At 35.6% G+C, this 15,264-nt stretch overlaps 2 protein-coding genes across 2 annotated transcripts in view; both read left to right on the top strand.

Moving 5' to 3' along the window:
- Positions 1-4,336, top strand: part of mertka (c-mer proto-oncogene tyrosine kinase a) — a 78,488-nt gene extending 74,152 nt beyond the window's left edge. The window contains exons 17-18 of the mRNA XM_056471424.1: positions 1,153-1,289; positions 3,291-4,336. Coding sequence (XP_056327399.1) covers positions 1,153-1,289; positions 3,291-3,735 — 582 coding nt within the window. The 3' untranslated portion in view covers positions 3,736-4,336. The remainder of the gene's footprint in view (positions 1-1,152; positions 1,290-3,290) is intronic.
- Positions 4,337-10,935: 6,599 nt separating this feature from the next.
- tmem87b (transmembrane protein 87B) overlaps positions 10,936-15,264 on the top strand; it is a 38,640-nt gene continuing 34,311 nt past the window's right edge. The window contains exon 1 of the mRNA XM_056471423.1: positions 10,936-11,073. Coding sequence (XP_056327398.1) covers positions 10,936-11,073 — 138 coding nt within the window. The remainder of the gene's footprint in view (positions 11,074-15,264) is intronic.

Here is a 15,264-nt window from a genome sequence, read left to right as displayed (position 1 = left end):
AAGCAAATTACTTTCAAACACTTCAGATATAGTGTGTGTTGGTAAATGCAGGACTATTGATGAAATCCAGGCATAACACTGTATGACAACGCTTCAGATGACTGTTCTAGAGCCTACAGCTAATCAATCTGTCAGATTCTAGAGTGCTTTACAGGTCTAAAGAAAAACATAAATGATAAATGATCTTAAATAAAACAAATACATTTATAGAGATGGTATACAAGTATATAACTTCACTCACCTGGGAAATGGAGGCAACTTGAACGGTTTATGAGCACAATTAAGTGCACACCGCATGCCATATCATCTAGTAATTGAAGGAAATAATTCCAAAAGGCAACTGACTGTGTAAAGCCACATAAAACAAAACAAAAATACGATGAATATTCCAAGCTCAGCAGCTAATTAGCCAGAATCAGCTGAAGTGACGAGAAAGCAAGCAGCGAGACCTAGCTGTCACTCAAGTGGCCACGCCCTTAATTATGCAAACTTAATATAACCTAATATAAAGGAAATGGATGAGTTATAAAAAAATTCACCCCCCTCACAGTTGTCATGGAGGGTAATAATAGCTATATGAACCAAAATCGTTTTTTGTACCAGGCTGTAAACACCCTTTTTTCTGCTGTAAAGTTGGCCATTCTAACAGAGGGCTCAACAGAAATTTGCCCCGAATGGAGCCAGGACTAGCAGAATTTCGATGAATTGCAGTTTCAGTTACTTCCATATTGGCTTCCCGAGGGAGAGCGGGAGGTTGCTGCTTGGTTATAACAGAGATGCTTCCTGGTGATGTGGAGCCGATCCGTGAATCACAGCACATTATGTTAGCTGACCAATCAGAGCCTCTTGAGGGCGGGCTATTGGAGGACCTAGGAAATATGACAGTCGTTTTCATGTTAGCTGCGTAGCTGTATATGGGATTTTCTACAAATGAAGCATGAACACACATTGTTTTGCATCTTATAAACACAACTAAGCCCTAAATACACTGTAGATCACCCCTTTTAAATTAAAAGTAAACTACTTTCTGTTTTTATTGTTTTTGAATGAAGTCTTGGGTGTCTTCTAAAGTTGCATTGCCGAATAAATGTTTGTTTTGCAGCAGGTTGACATCAGTTGATGATGTTTATCGTCTCTTAATGTGCTTTTCAGTGGGCATTTGGAGTGACCATGTGGGAAATCGCCACTCGAGGAATGACCCCGTACCCTGGCGTACAAAACCATGAGATTTACGATTATCTCCTTGAGGGGAACAGACTGAAACAACCAACCGACTGTCTGGATGAACTGTGAGTTTGTTTTATAAATGTTTTTTTAAATGTATGCAAATAATGCAGTATGTCCACATTTCTATTCTCTCTTGCATCGATTCTGAGCTTTAAATGCAGACAGTGCTCTAGGCTAGTTTTGAACAGAAAATGGTGCTTTAGGCTAGTTTTAACAGCAAATGGCTCTCTAGTTTTAGTAGCAGATTGCGCTCTAGACAATTTTTTTTACAGCAAATGGCGCTCTAGGCTAGTTTTTAACAGCAGATGGTGCTCTAAGCTAGATGTGAACAGTAGATGGCGCTCTAGGCTAGTTTTTAACAGCAGATTGTGCGCTAGGCTATTTTTAACAGCAGATGATGCTCTTGACTAGTTTTGAACAGCAGGTGCTGCTCTGGGCTAGTTTTAACAGCAGGTGTCGTTCTAGGCTAGTTTTAACAGCAGATGCCGCACTAGGCTAGTTTTAACAGCAGATGCTGCTCTAGGCTAGTTTTGAACAACAGATGGCGCTTTGGGCTCTTTTTTAACAGCAGATGTTGCTCTAGGCTAGTTTTACCAACAGACAGTGCTCTAGGCTAGTTTTAACAACAGATACCACTCTAGGCTACTTTTTGTCAGCAGATGGCGCTCTAGGCTAGTTTTAACATCAGATGCCCCTCTTGGCTAGTTTTAACAGCAGATGCCGCTCTGGGCTAGTTTTAACAGCAGATGTTGCTCTAGGCTAGTTTTAACAGCAGATGTTACTCTAGACTAGTTTTAACAGCAGATGTTACTCTAGGCTAGTTTTAACAGCAGATGTTGCTCTAGGCTAGTTTTAACAGCAGATGTTGCTCCAGGCTAGATTTAACAGCGGATGTTGCTCTTGGCTAGTTTTAACAGCAGAGGTTGCTCTAGGCTAGATTTAACAGCAGATGCCGCACTAGGCTAGTTTTAACAGCAGATGCTGCTCTAGGCTAGGTTTGAACAACAGATGGCGCTTTGGGCTCTTTTTTAACAGCAGATGTTGCTCTAGGCTAGTTTTAACAACAGACAGTGCTCTAGGCTAGTTTTAACAACAGATACCACTCTAGGCTACTTTTTATCAGCAGATGGCGCTCTAGGCTAGTTTTAACATCAGATGCCCCTCTTGGCTAGTTTTGACAGCAGATGCCGCTCTAGGCTAGTTTTAACAGCAGATGTTGCTCTTGGCTAGTTTTAACAGCAGATGTTGCTCTAGGCTAGTTTTAACAGCAGATGTTGCTCTAGGCTAGTTTTAACAGCAGATGTTGCTCTTGGCTAGTTTTAACAGCAGATGTTGCTCTAGGCTAGATTTAACAGCAGATGCCGCACTAGGCTAGTTTTAACAGCAGATGCTGCTCTAGGCTAGTTTTAACAGCAGATGTTGCTCATGGCTAGTTTTAACAGCAGATGCTGCTCTAGGCTAGTTTTAACAGCAGATGTTGCTCTAGGCTAGTTTTAACAACAAATGACGCTCTAGACTAGTTTTACCAGCAGATGACGCTCTAGGCTAGTTTTTAACAGCAGATGCTGCTCTAGGCTAGTTTTAATAGCAGATGCTGCTCTAGGCTAGTTTTAATAGCAGATGCTGCTCTAGGCTAGTTTTAATAGCAGATGACGCTCTAGGCTAGTTTTTAACAGCAGATGCTGCTCTAGGCCAGTTTTATCAGCAAACGGTGCTCTAGGTGAGTTTATAACAGCAGATGTCGCTCTAGACTGGTTTTAACAGCACACTTAAAATGACTGTTGACTTATGTCACGAGATTACTGTAATAACAGCTCACTGAACATTTGTATAAATCTTTCCTAACGTTTTTAATAATTGTTTTAGGTTCAATGGTATTTTAAAGAAACTGAACGCATACAGAGTGTGGCTGTTTGTAAAGCCTACAGCGACATCTGCTGTTAGAAACTAATCGATTCAAGAGAGAAGTGTAAAGAATTTCTTTAAATCTCTGAATCAACATAATGAATAGGTTACCTTAATACACTAAATCTGATAACACATGCTGTGCTCTTTTATTTCAGCTATGACATTATGTTCAGCTGCTGGAGCAATGAACCGGTGGACCGACCCGACTTCACACAGGTCAGGAAGAGGCTGGAGACGCTGTCGGCAAAACTACCTCAGGTGTCCAACAAAAGAGACATCATCTACATCAACACTAGCTTTCCTGAGGAGGAGGAGGAGGAGGATGAAGAGTTACCTGACAGGGTGACCGAGGACCCTGTGCTCACATCCTCACCCTCCTGCAGTCGCCAGACCTCAGACACGGCAGTCGTTACAGCGGATATTCATGAATGCACAGATGCAGAAGACGACCGATATGTTGTTGTCATATCCTCTGGTGAAAATGCAACCAGATCTGCTGTTGACACACCACTGTTGAATCATGAACACTTAGAAGAGGAGTGCTGTGAAACGGCGACAGCGACACAGCAAACGTCTAGTGACAAAACATGCTTGTTGTGATCGGAGTTTGAAATGCAACTTTTTTTCTATTCTGGGCCACTAGAAAGAACAAACTGAAGGAATAATGACTGTGTTCAAAAAGGTTTCTCCACCTTTATGTTTTATAGCTGTGGTGATGATTCCAATTGAAGAATCACTTGATTCTGAAATGTTCAGAATTCATCACAGTTCTATTTTGGAAGTGATTCTGAGCTTTGACTGGCTCTCTAGGCACGCTTTAACACTGCACTGAAGAAAAAATGATTCATTGGATTTTTAATTGAATAATTGAAATGATTTATTAAATTACCATCCGCTTGTTAAGTTGTGACATATGAAATACTGTTTCCTGGTCCAAGCCGCAACTCATTTGAATTGAGATAATACTTATGACCGCTTTTTAGCTTAATCACACATTAAATTAAATTAAATTAAATTAAATTAAATTAAATTAAATTAAATTAAATTAAATTAAATTAAATTAAATTAAATTAAATTAAATTAAATTGAGTTTAATATAAAAACATGGTGTATACAACAGTCTCTGGACTTGCTGCATCACAGACACCAATATTTTAAAATCTGTCACTTTCTGGCCATCTGATATTTGACATGGATATACATATATATGTATATTTTAGGGTTGGGCGATGTTGACCAATTTGCCATCGTACGATGTCTAATGTGAAACATTGCGATGGATGATGGCATCATCATCATAGGCGGCGGTGAATTAATTATTTATGAAAAATTCATTAATTGGTAACAAAGTAATTATTTGTAGCCTATTGTTTCAACTACCTGACCCGTATGGTCTTTGTTTTACCCATAACCAAATCATTAATAAAAATAAGTTACACACAAATTACCACCTGTCAATCACTTTTTCCGCGGGACTCTGGCATGAATAGGCAGAGTGATCTTTGTCGTTATAATGGCGTCGACAAATTTGGTTGGTAAAAAGGTGCACAACCAACAGCAACCAACCAACAGTATCTGAGGTTTTCACTAAAATTACACAAGCGTGAAAGCGAAAGATTGAAGCAGTGAACTGACACTGTGACAAATTACCTGATAGATTCAATAGAGTCATTAGACAAGATGAATTAATTATCACATTTAACAACTATAGTGAGACGCCATCCAGCGGGACATCCTTGATAAACTGTCCGACGTGCACTGCTCTCTGGGGTTTTGTGCTCAAACCACCCGCTGACTGCCTGGAGCTTAGACGAGCGCATGACAGTGTGTCTGTCTGTGTGGTCACGTGATGTGCATTTTCAGTGGTATAGTGTGGACTGAATGCTGTTCAGAAATGCTCGGTGAAACGCCAGTGTGGACGTGGATTGGGTTTGTTCTAAAATGCTATTTTAAAACGAAGATGTACTAAGCCTCATTCACAATCTGAGCGATTCGCTGCGGCAAAGCAACAAACGACCCTTCATTTTAACAGAGAGTAAGTGACTTCTGGCGACTTCTGTCTACGCAAGCAACAGCAACTATTGGCGACCAGGTGGATGTGTCAACGACATGACAGAGTTGAGAATCCTTCAACTTTATGCAAATGAAGAGCGACTTTTTTGACCGACATTAGGAGCACCAGTAAAGCTCATGTGATCCTCTCTCAGCATGCTCGGAGACCAGTTGTATTCATGCTGTATATACCTACACAGACCTGCGTTTGTAGCAGGTTGCCACCCAGAGCGACAGGCAGCTACCAAGTCACCCCTAGTGTGAATGAGGCATTAGTGTAAAAGGGGCCTAAGTGTATATTTTTCGTGGGGGAGTTTGCGACAGGGGTGGGGCCAAGGATTGTGATGCTGGCTCAGAGATGTGATGTCTATCCGCCATCGGCAATGGACTATGGCATCATCTATCGAACCAACCCTAATATATGTGTGTGTATATATATATATATATATATATGTATATGTATATGTATATATGTATATGTATATATGTATATGTATATATGTATATGTATATATATATATATATGTATATGTAAATATATATGTATATGTAAATATATATGTATATATATATATATATATATATATATATATATATATATATATATATATATATATATATATATATATGTATATATATGTGTGTGTGTGTGTGTGTGTGTGTGTGTTTATTACCATTTGTTGAATCTCAATACAGTTTGATAGAGCGCTTGGACCCGGAAGCCACTTAACAAGCGAATATCGGTTAAAATGACCACATACATTTCAGCGTTTGCTCCTTTTTCCTGTGACATTAAATATGCCCTTTGCCAAGTAACTTCTTCCTAACAAAAGCATAACCTTACTTTAGACACTACGTTCAAAGCAATATTTTCAGTCCTGTGAAAAAAAATTGCTCTCCTGCTTGTGAAGGTGCGTTGTGGCACTTCACAGATGGTCTAGTAACTGTATTTAGAGGCTGTATTACCAAAAAGGTTGTATTTTTGGGGTAATGACTTTATAAAGTATGACGAGTTATAGTATGAATAGTTATGAATTTGTGAATTTAGTAAAGTTATGAATATTGTAATGTTCAACTTATTTTCTTTGTTTAAATTCAGCCCAAATAAATTGTTTGCACTTACCTTAAATTCTTTAGTAAATCCAATCACTTTTTTTTTTTTTTTTTTTTTTTTGGATCTACCAAAATTCTGTAAATTTTATAATAACCATAGCTGTCTTTCTGACCATTCTCACGCTGACGTCAAATTGTGACATTGCATTTACATTCAAAGCTTCTATTGAGATATTAAAATTAAGCTTTAAATGTCTGTCGTCATGTTTTATAAAGTCATTACTCTAAGATTACAATCTTTTTGATAATACAGCCGTGCAAACACTTAGAAGAGGAGTGCAGTGAAACGGCAGCAGCAACACAGCAAACGTCTAGGGACAAAACATGTTTGTTGTGATCAGAAATTGAAATGCAACTTTTTTTTCTGTTTTGGGCCACTAGAAGGAAGAAACTGAAGGAATAATGACTGTGTTCAAACAGGTTTCTCCACCTCTCTGTGTTTTGGAGTTTGAATTGCGAAATCATTCGCAATTGGTGCTGAAATGTTCAGAATGCATCACAGTTCTACTTTGGAAGTGATTCTGAGCTTTGACTGGCTCTCTAGGCATGCTTTAACACTGCACTGAAAAAAAAAAACGATTCATTGGATTTACTCAATTTTTTAAGGTGGTTGCGAACAATGATGGGCTGAGTTTAAACGAACAAAATAAGTTGAACATTGCTAAATTTAATTAGTTTAAATTCAGCTCATATAAATATTTTGCAACCACTTACCTTAATTTTACCTTAATGTTTTTTAGTAAATCCAGTGAATTTTTTTTTTCAGAGTAAATCTGCCAGAATTGTGTTAGAAAACTACTAGAATGACCATAGCTGTCTTTCTGACCGTTCTCACACTGACGTCAAATTGCAATTACCTTCAAAGCTTCCATTGAGAAATTAAAATTAAGCTTTGAATGTCTGTCGTCATAGGGCGACGCGGTGGCACAGTGGGTAGCACAATCGCCTCACAGCAAGAAGGTCGCTGGTTCGAGCCTCGGCTGGGTCAGTTGGCATTTCTGTGTGGAGCATGTTCTCCCCGTGTTCGCATGGGTTTCCTCCAGGTGTTCTGGATTCCCCCACAAGTCCAAAGACATGCGCTGTAGGGGAATTGGGTAGGATAAATTATCCATAGTGTATGAGTGTGAATGGGAGTGTGTATGGATGTTTCCCAGAAATGGGTTGCGGCTGCAAGGGCATCCGCTGCGTAAAACATGAGCTGGATAAGTTGGCGGTAAGTTGGCGGGACCCCAGATTAATAATGAATGTCTGTCGTCATATTTTATAAAGTCATTACCCTAAAAATACAATCTTTTTGATAATACAGCCTATAAAGCAAATGCGAAATATTTATTTATTTATTTTTATTTTCAAGGCACTGAAAATATTGTTTTGAAATTGGAACAATTTGTTCATTTTATTTTTTATAATCACACTTGATAAAAACAGTCTGCAGAAACACTTTGATTGACATTCTCCCTTTGTACGTGTCATCAGAGGGAGAAAACCCCACCCACTAGAGACCATCTCTCCCTCATTAGCAAATGAAGTTAGTCTTGTTTTTGAATCTGCCACTATACTGACACACAGGCATTTGTAGCTCCGCCCTCTTTTGAAAAGAGCACAATCTCATTTGAATTTAAAGTGACAGTCACCAAAACAGCACAATCTGGGAAAAAAAAGCCTAAAAGGGTCATTATTTGTTTGGTATTTTTAGCTGAAACTTCTCTCTCACACACACACACACTCTCTCTCTCTCTCTCTCTCTCTCTCTCTCTCTAGGGACATCAGAGACTTATTTGGATCATGTGATACTGAAGACTGGAGAAATGATGGTAAAAATGGAGGTTTGCATCACAAGAAGAAATTACAATTTATAATACATTCGAATAAAATAAACATATTTTAAATTGAAATAATATTTCAGATAAAACTATTTAAAAATAGCATTTTTCTAATCAAACAGATGCAGCTTTGGTGACCTCTTTAAAATCAGTAAAACATCTTGCTGATCTCAAACTTTGAATAACTAGTGTATTTACAACCAACATCCAATTTTATTTCTTGCAATGTGACAAGTTAAGAGCAGTATACGGCGTGTTTGACCTCAGGATTTGATAGTGGGGAAACATACGTAGATGGTGGATCCTGTCTGTAAAACTGTGATGCTACAAATGTTAACAAAACCAGTGAGAAAGAGACCTTTACCACTGTTAAATATTGTTTTGTCTTTAAAAAGTGTTATGAAATTAAGCTGCGTTGTGATTTTAAGCTTTTGTGAACTGTTTTTGCATAGAATCCCATCTGTATATTAGGAATGCATTTTGTAAATACGTAAATAATATTTTTTAAGAGAAACTGACATGGGGTGACAGTGGCTCAGTGGTTAGCACTGTCACATCACAGCAAGAAGGTCGCTGGTTCGAGTCCTGGCTGGGTCAATTGGCGTTTCAGTGTGGAGTTTGCATGTTCTCCACGTGTTGGTGTGGGTTTCCTCCGGGTGCTCCGGTTTCCCCTACAGTCCAAACACATGCGCTATTGGGGAATTGATGAACTAAATTGGCCATAGTGTATGAGTGTGAATAAGTGTGTGTGGGTGTTTTCCAGTACTAGGTTGCAGCTGGAAGGGCACCCGCTGTGTAAAACATATGCTGGATAAATTGGCGGTTCATTCCGCTGTGGCGACCCCTGATGAATAAAAGGACTAAGCTGAAGGAAAATGAAGGAATGAAACTGACATGAAGAAACAGGAATTCTTTAAAGAGATTTCTGACAGAAGTGTTCAGTTGTGTTTTATCCTGCTTTTTGACTGAGGTACAATATTGTATTCGTTTGAAATCGTTACCATGTGTGCAATTAATTACTGCCTTTATGAGCAATATCTGATTAAATAATGCTAATAAAATGAAGTAAATTTGCTTTATGAATTCTAGAAATCGTAGTATTTCAATAATGTGTATTTGTTGATTATATAAACAACGTTACAGTGTTTCTATGCAGCTGTAAATATAATCTGAATGAGTATCTCCATAATAATATTTACTATCAATATGAAATCTGCTCACTTGTAATTTCAGTGTGAAATCTGTTGTTGGGGCTTGAATTTAGAAAGCAATATTGGGAAGTAAAACGTAAAGGAAAGTTTAAAGCTGAAATATTCACCACAGTAAAATCTGATAATAGTAATAAAAGGTTTTTAATATGTTATTAACATCAGAAACGTAAATGGTGAATAAATGAAAAATAATAAATCAATCACGTTTATCAAAAAAATGAAAAGGTGTCATTTATGTCTTTTCAATTTTAAGGTTTTGACAAACACATCTCAAAAAGTATTCATAGCGCTTCACTTTTTCCACATTTATTTCATGTTAGAGACGTATACCAAAATGGATTGAATTCATTTATTTCCTCAACATTCTTCACACAATCCCCCATAATAACAATGTGAATAAAGAGTTTGAAATTGTTGCAAATTTATAAAAAATAAAAAAGCTGAAAAATCTTATGTACATCAGTATTCACAGCCTTTGCTCAATACTTTGTTGATGCACCTTTGGCAGCAATTACAGCCTCAAGTCTTTCTGAATATGATGCCACAAGCTTGGCACACAGCTTGGAGCTTGGAGCTCAGACAGAGTGACCATTAGGTTATTGATCACCTCCCTGACCAAGGCCCTTCTCCCCCGATCACTCAGCTTAGATCCGTTCCAGCTCTAGGAAGAGTCCTGGTGGTTCTAAACATCTTCCACTTACGGATGATGGAGGCCGCTGTGCTCATTGGAACTTTCAGAGCAGCAGAAATTCTTCTGTAACCTTCCCCAGCCTTGTGCCTCGAGACAATCCTGTCTCTGTGACCTACAGACAATTCCCTTGTCTTCATGCTTGGTTTGTGCTTTGACATGCACTGTTAACCCTAAGACATTATAGAGACAGGTGTACGCCTTTTCAAATCATGTCCAATCAACTGACTTTACCACAGGTGAACTCCAATGAAGCTGCTGAAACATCTCAAGAATGATCAGTGGAACCAGAATGTACCTGAGCTCAATTTAGAGCTTCATGGCAAAGGGCTGAGAATACTGATGTACATGTGATTTTTCAGCTTTTTATTATTTTATTAACTCTTTTTTTTCAGCGAAGCGCTATGAATATTTTCTGGATGCACTGTGTCTATATATATATATATATATATATATATATATATATATATATATATATATATATATATATATATAAAATGAAATTGTTCACAATTTGACTTCGTTTTAAACCATTTCTTCTCACGAATATGATATTTTTAATGTAATATAAGTATCTAGCGAAAACATAAATGATTCCAAACATCACAGACAGAATATTCAGTACAAAATAATGTAACAACATGAGTCGTCCATATCCAAATGAGAATAATTCTTGAACTTGTTGTTTAATATTATGTGTAATATTTGTCTTACTTACCAAGTCTAATTGTTTATAAAGAACATGTTTAATCTTTCCCAAACTTTCTTCCATGTCACATGTTGATGACAAGCACATTTCAGTATCGGATTTCTAATCTGTTGTGAAGATTTTGGTCAGGTGACTGAGCGAGTGACGTGTCAGGTCGCGCGCACAGGTGTGTGTCCGCGCGCGCGCGGCCGTCAGACAGTAAACATGGCCGCCGATAGCAGCCGGTGGACGCGGAACAGCAGCCGATTGCTCTGTTTAATAATATTTTTCTTCTACTTTTCTTCATATAATGGAGTTAACGCTGCTCCGGAAATGGGCCTGTGGACTGTCACAGTGTTTAATGTGAGTGTGATTTATGTTTTGGGTTCTAAATGCATGAAAAGGAGCGAAGAGGGAAATGCTAATAGCTAGCATTAGATACCATGACTTGTTTAGTTCATGAATTATATAATGTTTTTACGTGACTTTAATAAAGACAGTGCAATGAAATGACTGGCAGATGAATAACACGTTATGGGCCAGATGTAGAAGTCATTTAGATGAATAAGTACTGTGCAAATGTTGTAGAAACATCACGAGCTCGACCTTTCATTTTAGTTTACAAAACCTGCTATTGTGTATTTCTTTAGTAATGTAATTAGCATTAATACGTTTTGCGATATAGAGAAATATGTGAGCAATAATATGTAGTAATATTGGTATTATCACGTGTTTGAATATTGCACTGTTATATTTATTTGCTCTGCTTTATGCTCCAGGCTGTTATGATGTTAATGTACGTACATAAATAACTGCAGTTTATCAAACATGGGTCGAAGACTGTCTTAATACAGCTTTAAATTCGCAATTTAATATGTTTTATATTTATTTTTTGCAAAACATTCTGTTAGTCATTATAAAATGTTACCATGCTTACAGAAGACACCCATCGAGCATCATTCAGTGAAATATTTTGTAGCGTAACAACATTATATTCAGGCATATTTACATTAATAATCATTAAATGACATATTCAAATATAAATGTTCATCTCTCTAAATAATAAATCTCAATACATTTTTCTATATTCTTCAAACTATTAGGTTTGTCCATTTGTCAGTGAGAATCATTCCATGGTTTAATATGAACAATAATCTGATCTTTTAAATATTTTAACACGTGTATACAGCATTCATATCACTGAATTAACTAAGTTTGACTTGGTTTTAAGCCATTTATTTTTACAAATATATTTTCAAATTTATATAAGAGCAATTCCATGCAAATCTCAACCTTGGTTGTCACCAAAATACGGAAGAAATACTCAAATGTTTCTGTCAGTGTTTTCAAACTATTATATTTGATTTAACAAAGTCACACAAGTGACAATTTCACATCCGTCACATCCATAACTACACATTTTCTTCATAAATGCAAAAATATTAAATAAAATAATATCATTTTTTTTCTATAAAGAGCAGCTCTCTGCCTTTTGATTATCATTATTTATTTTGGGTTGTGCATTTTTTTTAAATAAATTATTTTGTGTACTGTAAACTTGCAGACATGTTTGGTCACATCCATAACGCATGTTTATTTTCCTCATTTTAAGAACAAAACATGCTTACAGATTGTAACTGTGGTCAGTTGTTCTGGAAAATATAAACAGATGTTTCAATATAATGTTAACATACACTTTCTTTGTGAATTTATGTTATGAGTTTTTACTGCAAATTTCACATTCATAACGCTGGAATTGCTCATAAGTATCTTGCACAAAAATAAATATCTAAATAAAAAAAATTAAATTTCTAAACATCATTACAATAATCTGATCTTTTAAATATTTTAAAACGTTTATATAGCATTTATATCACTGAATTAACTCAATTTGACTTCATTTTAAGTCATTCCTTTTCACAAACATGATATTTTCAAATTAATATTAGCGTCTTGCACTAAAATAAATTATTCTAAATATCATAGACTAAATAGTCAGTCATTATACAATTTTACCATGTTAACAAAAGACACCCGCCGAGTATCATTCAGTGTAATATACTTTATATAGCAAAATATATAATTTCAGGCATATTTAGATTAACAATCAATTAACGACATATTAAAACCCACCGAGTATCATTCAGTGTAATATATTTTATATCGTAACTACATTATATTCAGGCATATTTGCATTAACAATCATTAAATGACATATTAAAATATTATTTTTCATGCCCCAAAATACGTATTAATTGTCATTTTAAATCTTAATACATTTTTTCTATATTCTTCAAACTATTAGGTTTGTCCATTTGTCAGTAAGAATCATTTCATCATTTAAAATGAACAATAATCTGATCTTTTAAATATTTTAACACGTGTATACAGCATTTATATCACTAAATTAACAAAATTTGACTTCATTTTAAGACATTTCTTTTCACAAATATGGTATTTTCAAATTAATATCAGTATCATGCACAAAAATAAATTATTCTAAAATTAATAGACAGAATAAACTGTCAGTCATTATACAATTTTACCATGTTTACAGAAGACACCCACCAATTGTCATTTGGTGTAACAATATATAGTTTGTATCGCAAAAAATATATTATCTGGCATATTTTGATTAACAATTCCTAATGACATATTAAAACCCACCGAGTTTTATTTAATGTAATACATCGTAACTACATTATATTCAGGCATATTCACATTAACAATCATTAAATGACATGTTAAAATATTATTTTTCATGCCCCAAAATACGCATTAATTGTCATAATAAATCTTAATAAATTTTTCCTATATTTTCCTATATAAGACATTTCTTTTCACAAATATGATATTTTCAAATAAATATTAGTATCTTTCACAAAAATAAATTATTCTAAATATCAGACTAAACAAACTGTCAGTCATTATACAACTTTACCATGTTAACATTTGTCATTTGTCAAGTATCATTCAGTGTAATATAATTAAAATCGCAAAAATATATATATTTTCAGGCATATTTAGATTAACAATCAATTAATGACATATTAAAGTATTATTTTTCATGCCCCAAAATATAAATTATAAATTATGGCTGCAGCATTCTGGCTAAAATGAGAATCACAATTTTTATTTATTTATTTATTTTTGCTTAAAATTAAGATCACGATTTTCTCACTATTCTGTAGATGTAAAATAAAGGTCAGTATGAGTAGGCTATTATTGTTATTCGCATATAACATATGGTAAAACAACAGTAATAATATTATGCCTATGTGTAGCTCTACTATTGGTTAAAATGCTGCATTTTGTATAGACTTGGATCGGTTGACTTGAACAGGCATTAAATTTGTCCTAGTTGTTAATTCACAGTAAAGTGAGGGCATCAGAATACAATATTCATAATTCTGAAGTTGAATTATTATGTTTGAGACATGCTTGTCATTTATAAATCCAATATGTGACACTTTTAACGCCATTTGGAGGTGTCCATGTTGCTGTGAAGACTTTTGCATCCGCATTTACGCTTCTCTCCTGACCTTAATAAAGAGGAAATTAGGAGTTTATTGAAGCAAAAGTCATATTTAATGGTAATTAATGGTAAATTAATTTAAATTGTACAGATTCATTATATATAAATCCATATCATAGAAAAATAAAATATCTCAACGTCCGATTTTTCCAACATCATACAGCCCTAATATATAGAAAGCAATATCAAAGATAGATTAGTGCAGATATATCAAGACATATGGTTGGTATTTAAGTATTTAATCTGCGGATTATTTAAGTCTTTTGAGGAAAATCTTTCTGGCACGTTTGTATTACACCATAAAGGATAGTATTTACAGTATATCCAGATTAATGATTATACATCCAAGACCCAATGCAAAGTAGCAAGGTGCTGAAAAACCAATAGAACATCTGTTACTGTTTGCCACATACGAGCAGGAGGAGGCATTTTACAGCTTAATAGCCAGAAATGTTTAATGGTTTATGTGCTAAAGATTTCCCTCAGTGTACATGAATTTGTTTTGTATGGTGTTTAAGACTCTTTGTCATCTAGCTGGGAAGCTAGATTGTTCAAATGACCCGTTCAAAGTTTATCAAATATTTAAAGGCTTGTCTAATTTTTCCACTGAGGTTTCTAGTGGCTGCACTGTAAGACAATGCCATATCGCACCAATGTAAATGAGTAGAGTAGAGCTGCACGATACTAGAAACACATGCAGTATTGTTGCTGAGTATTGCGGTAAATATATTTCATTATGATGTAACATTTCCATAAAAAAATGCAATTTTTATTAATTAATTCATTTTCTTTTCGGCGTATTTCCTTTATTAATCTGGGGTCGCCACAGCGGAATGAACCGCCAACTTATCCAGCATTTGTTTTATGCAATACTTCCAGCTGCAACCCATCACTGGGAAACACACACACTTATTCACACACACATACACTACGGACAATTTAACCTACCCAATTCACCCGTACTGCGTGTCTTTGGACTGGGGGAAACCGGAGCACCCAGAGGAAACCCACACGAACGC

Source organism: Danio aesculapii, chromosome 13, assembly GCF_903798145.1.
Source record: "Danio aesculapii chromosome 13, fDanAes4.1, whole genome shotgun sequence".
Classification (NCBI taxonomy): Eukaryota; Metazoa; Chordata; class Actinopteri; order Cypriniformes; family Danionidae; genus Danio; species Danio aesculapii.
The sequence above is the reverse complement of the archived record's forward strand: the minus strand, read 5'-3'. Positions and strand labels throughout refer to the sequence as shown.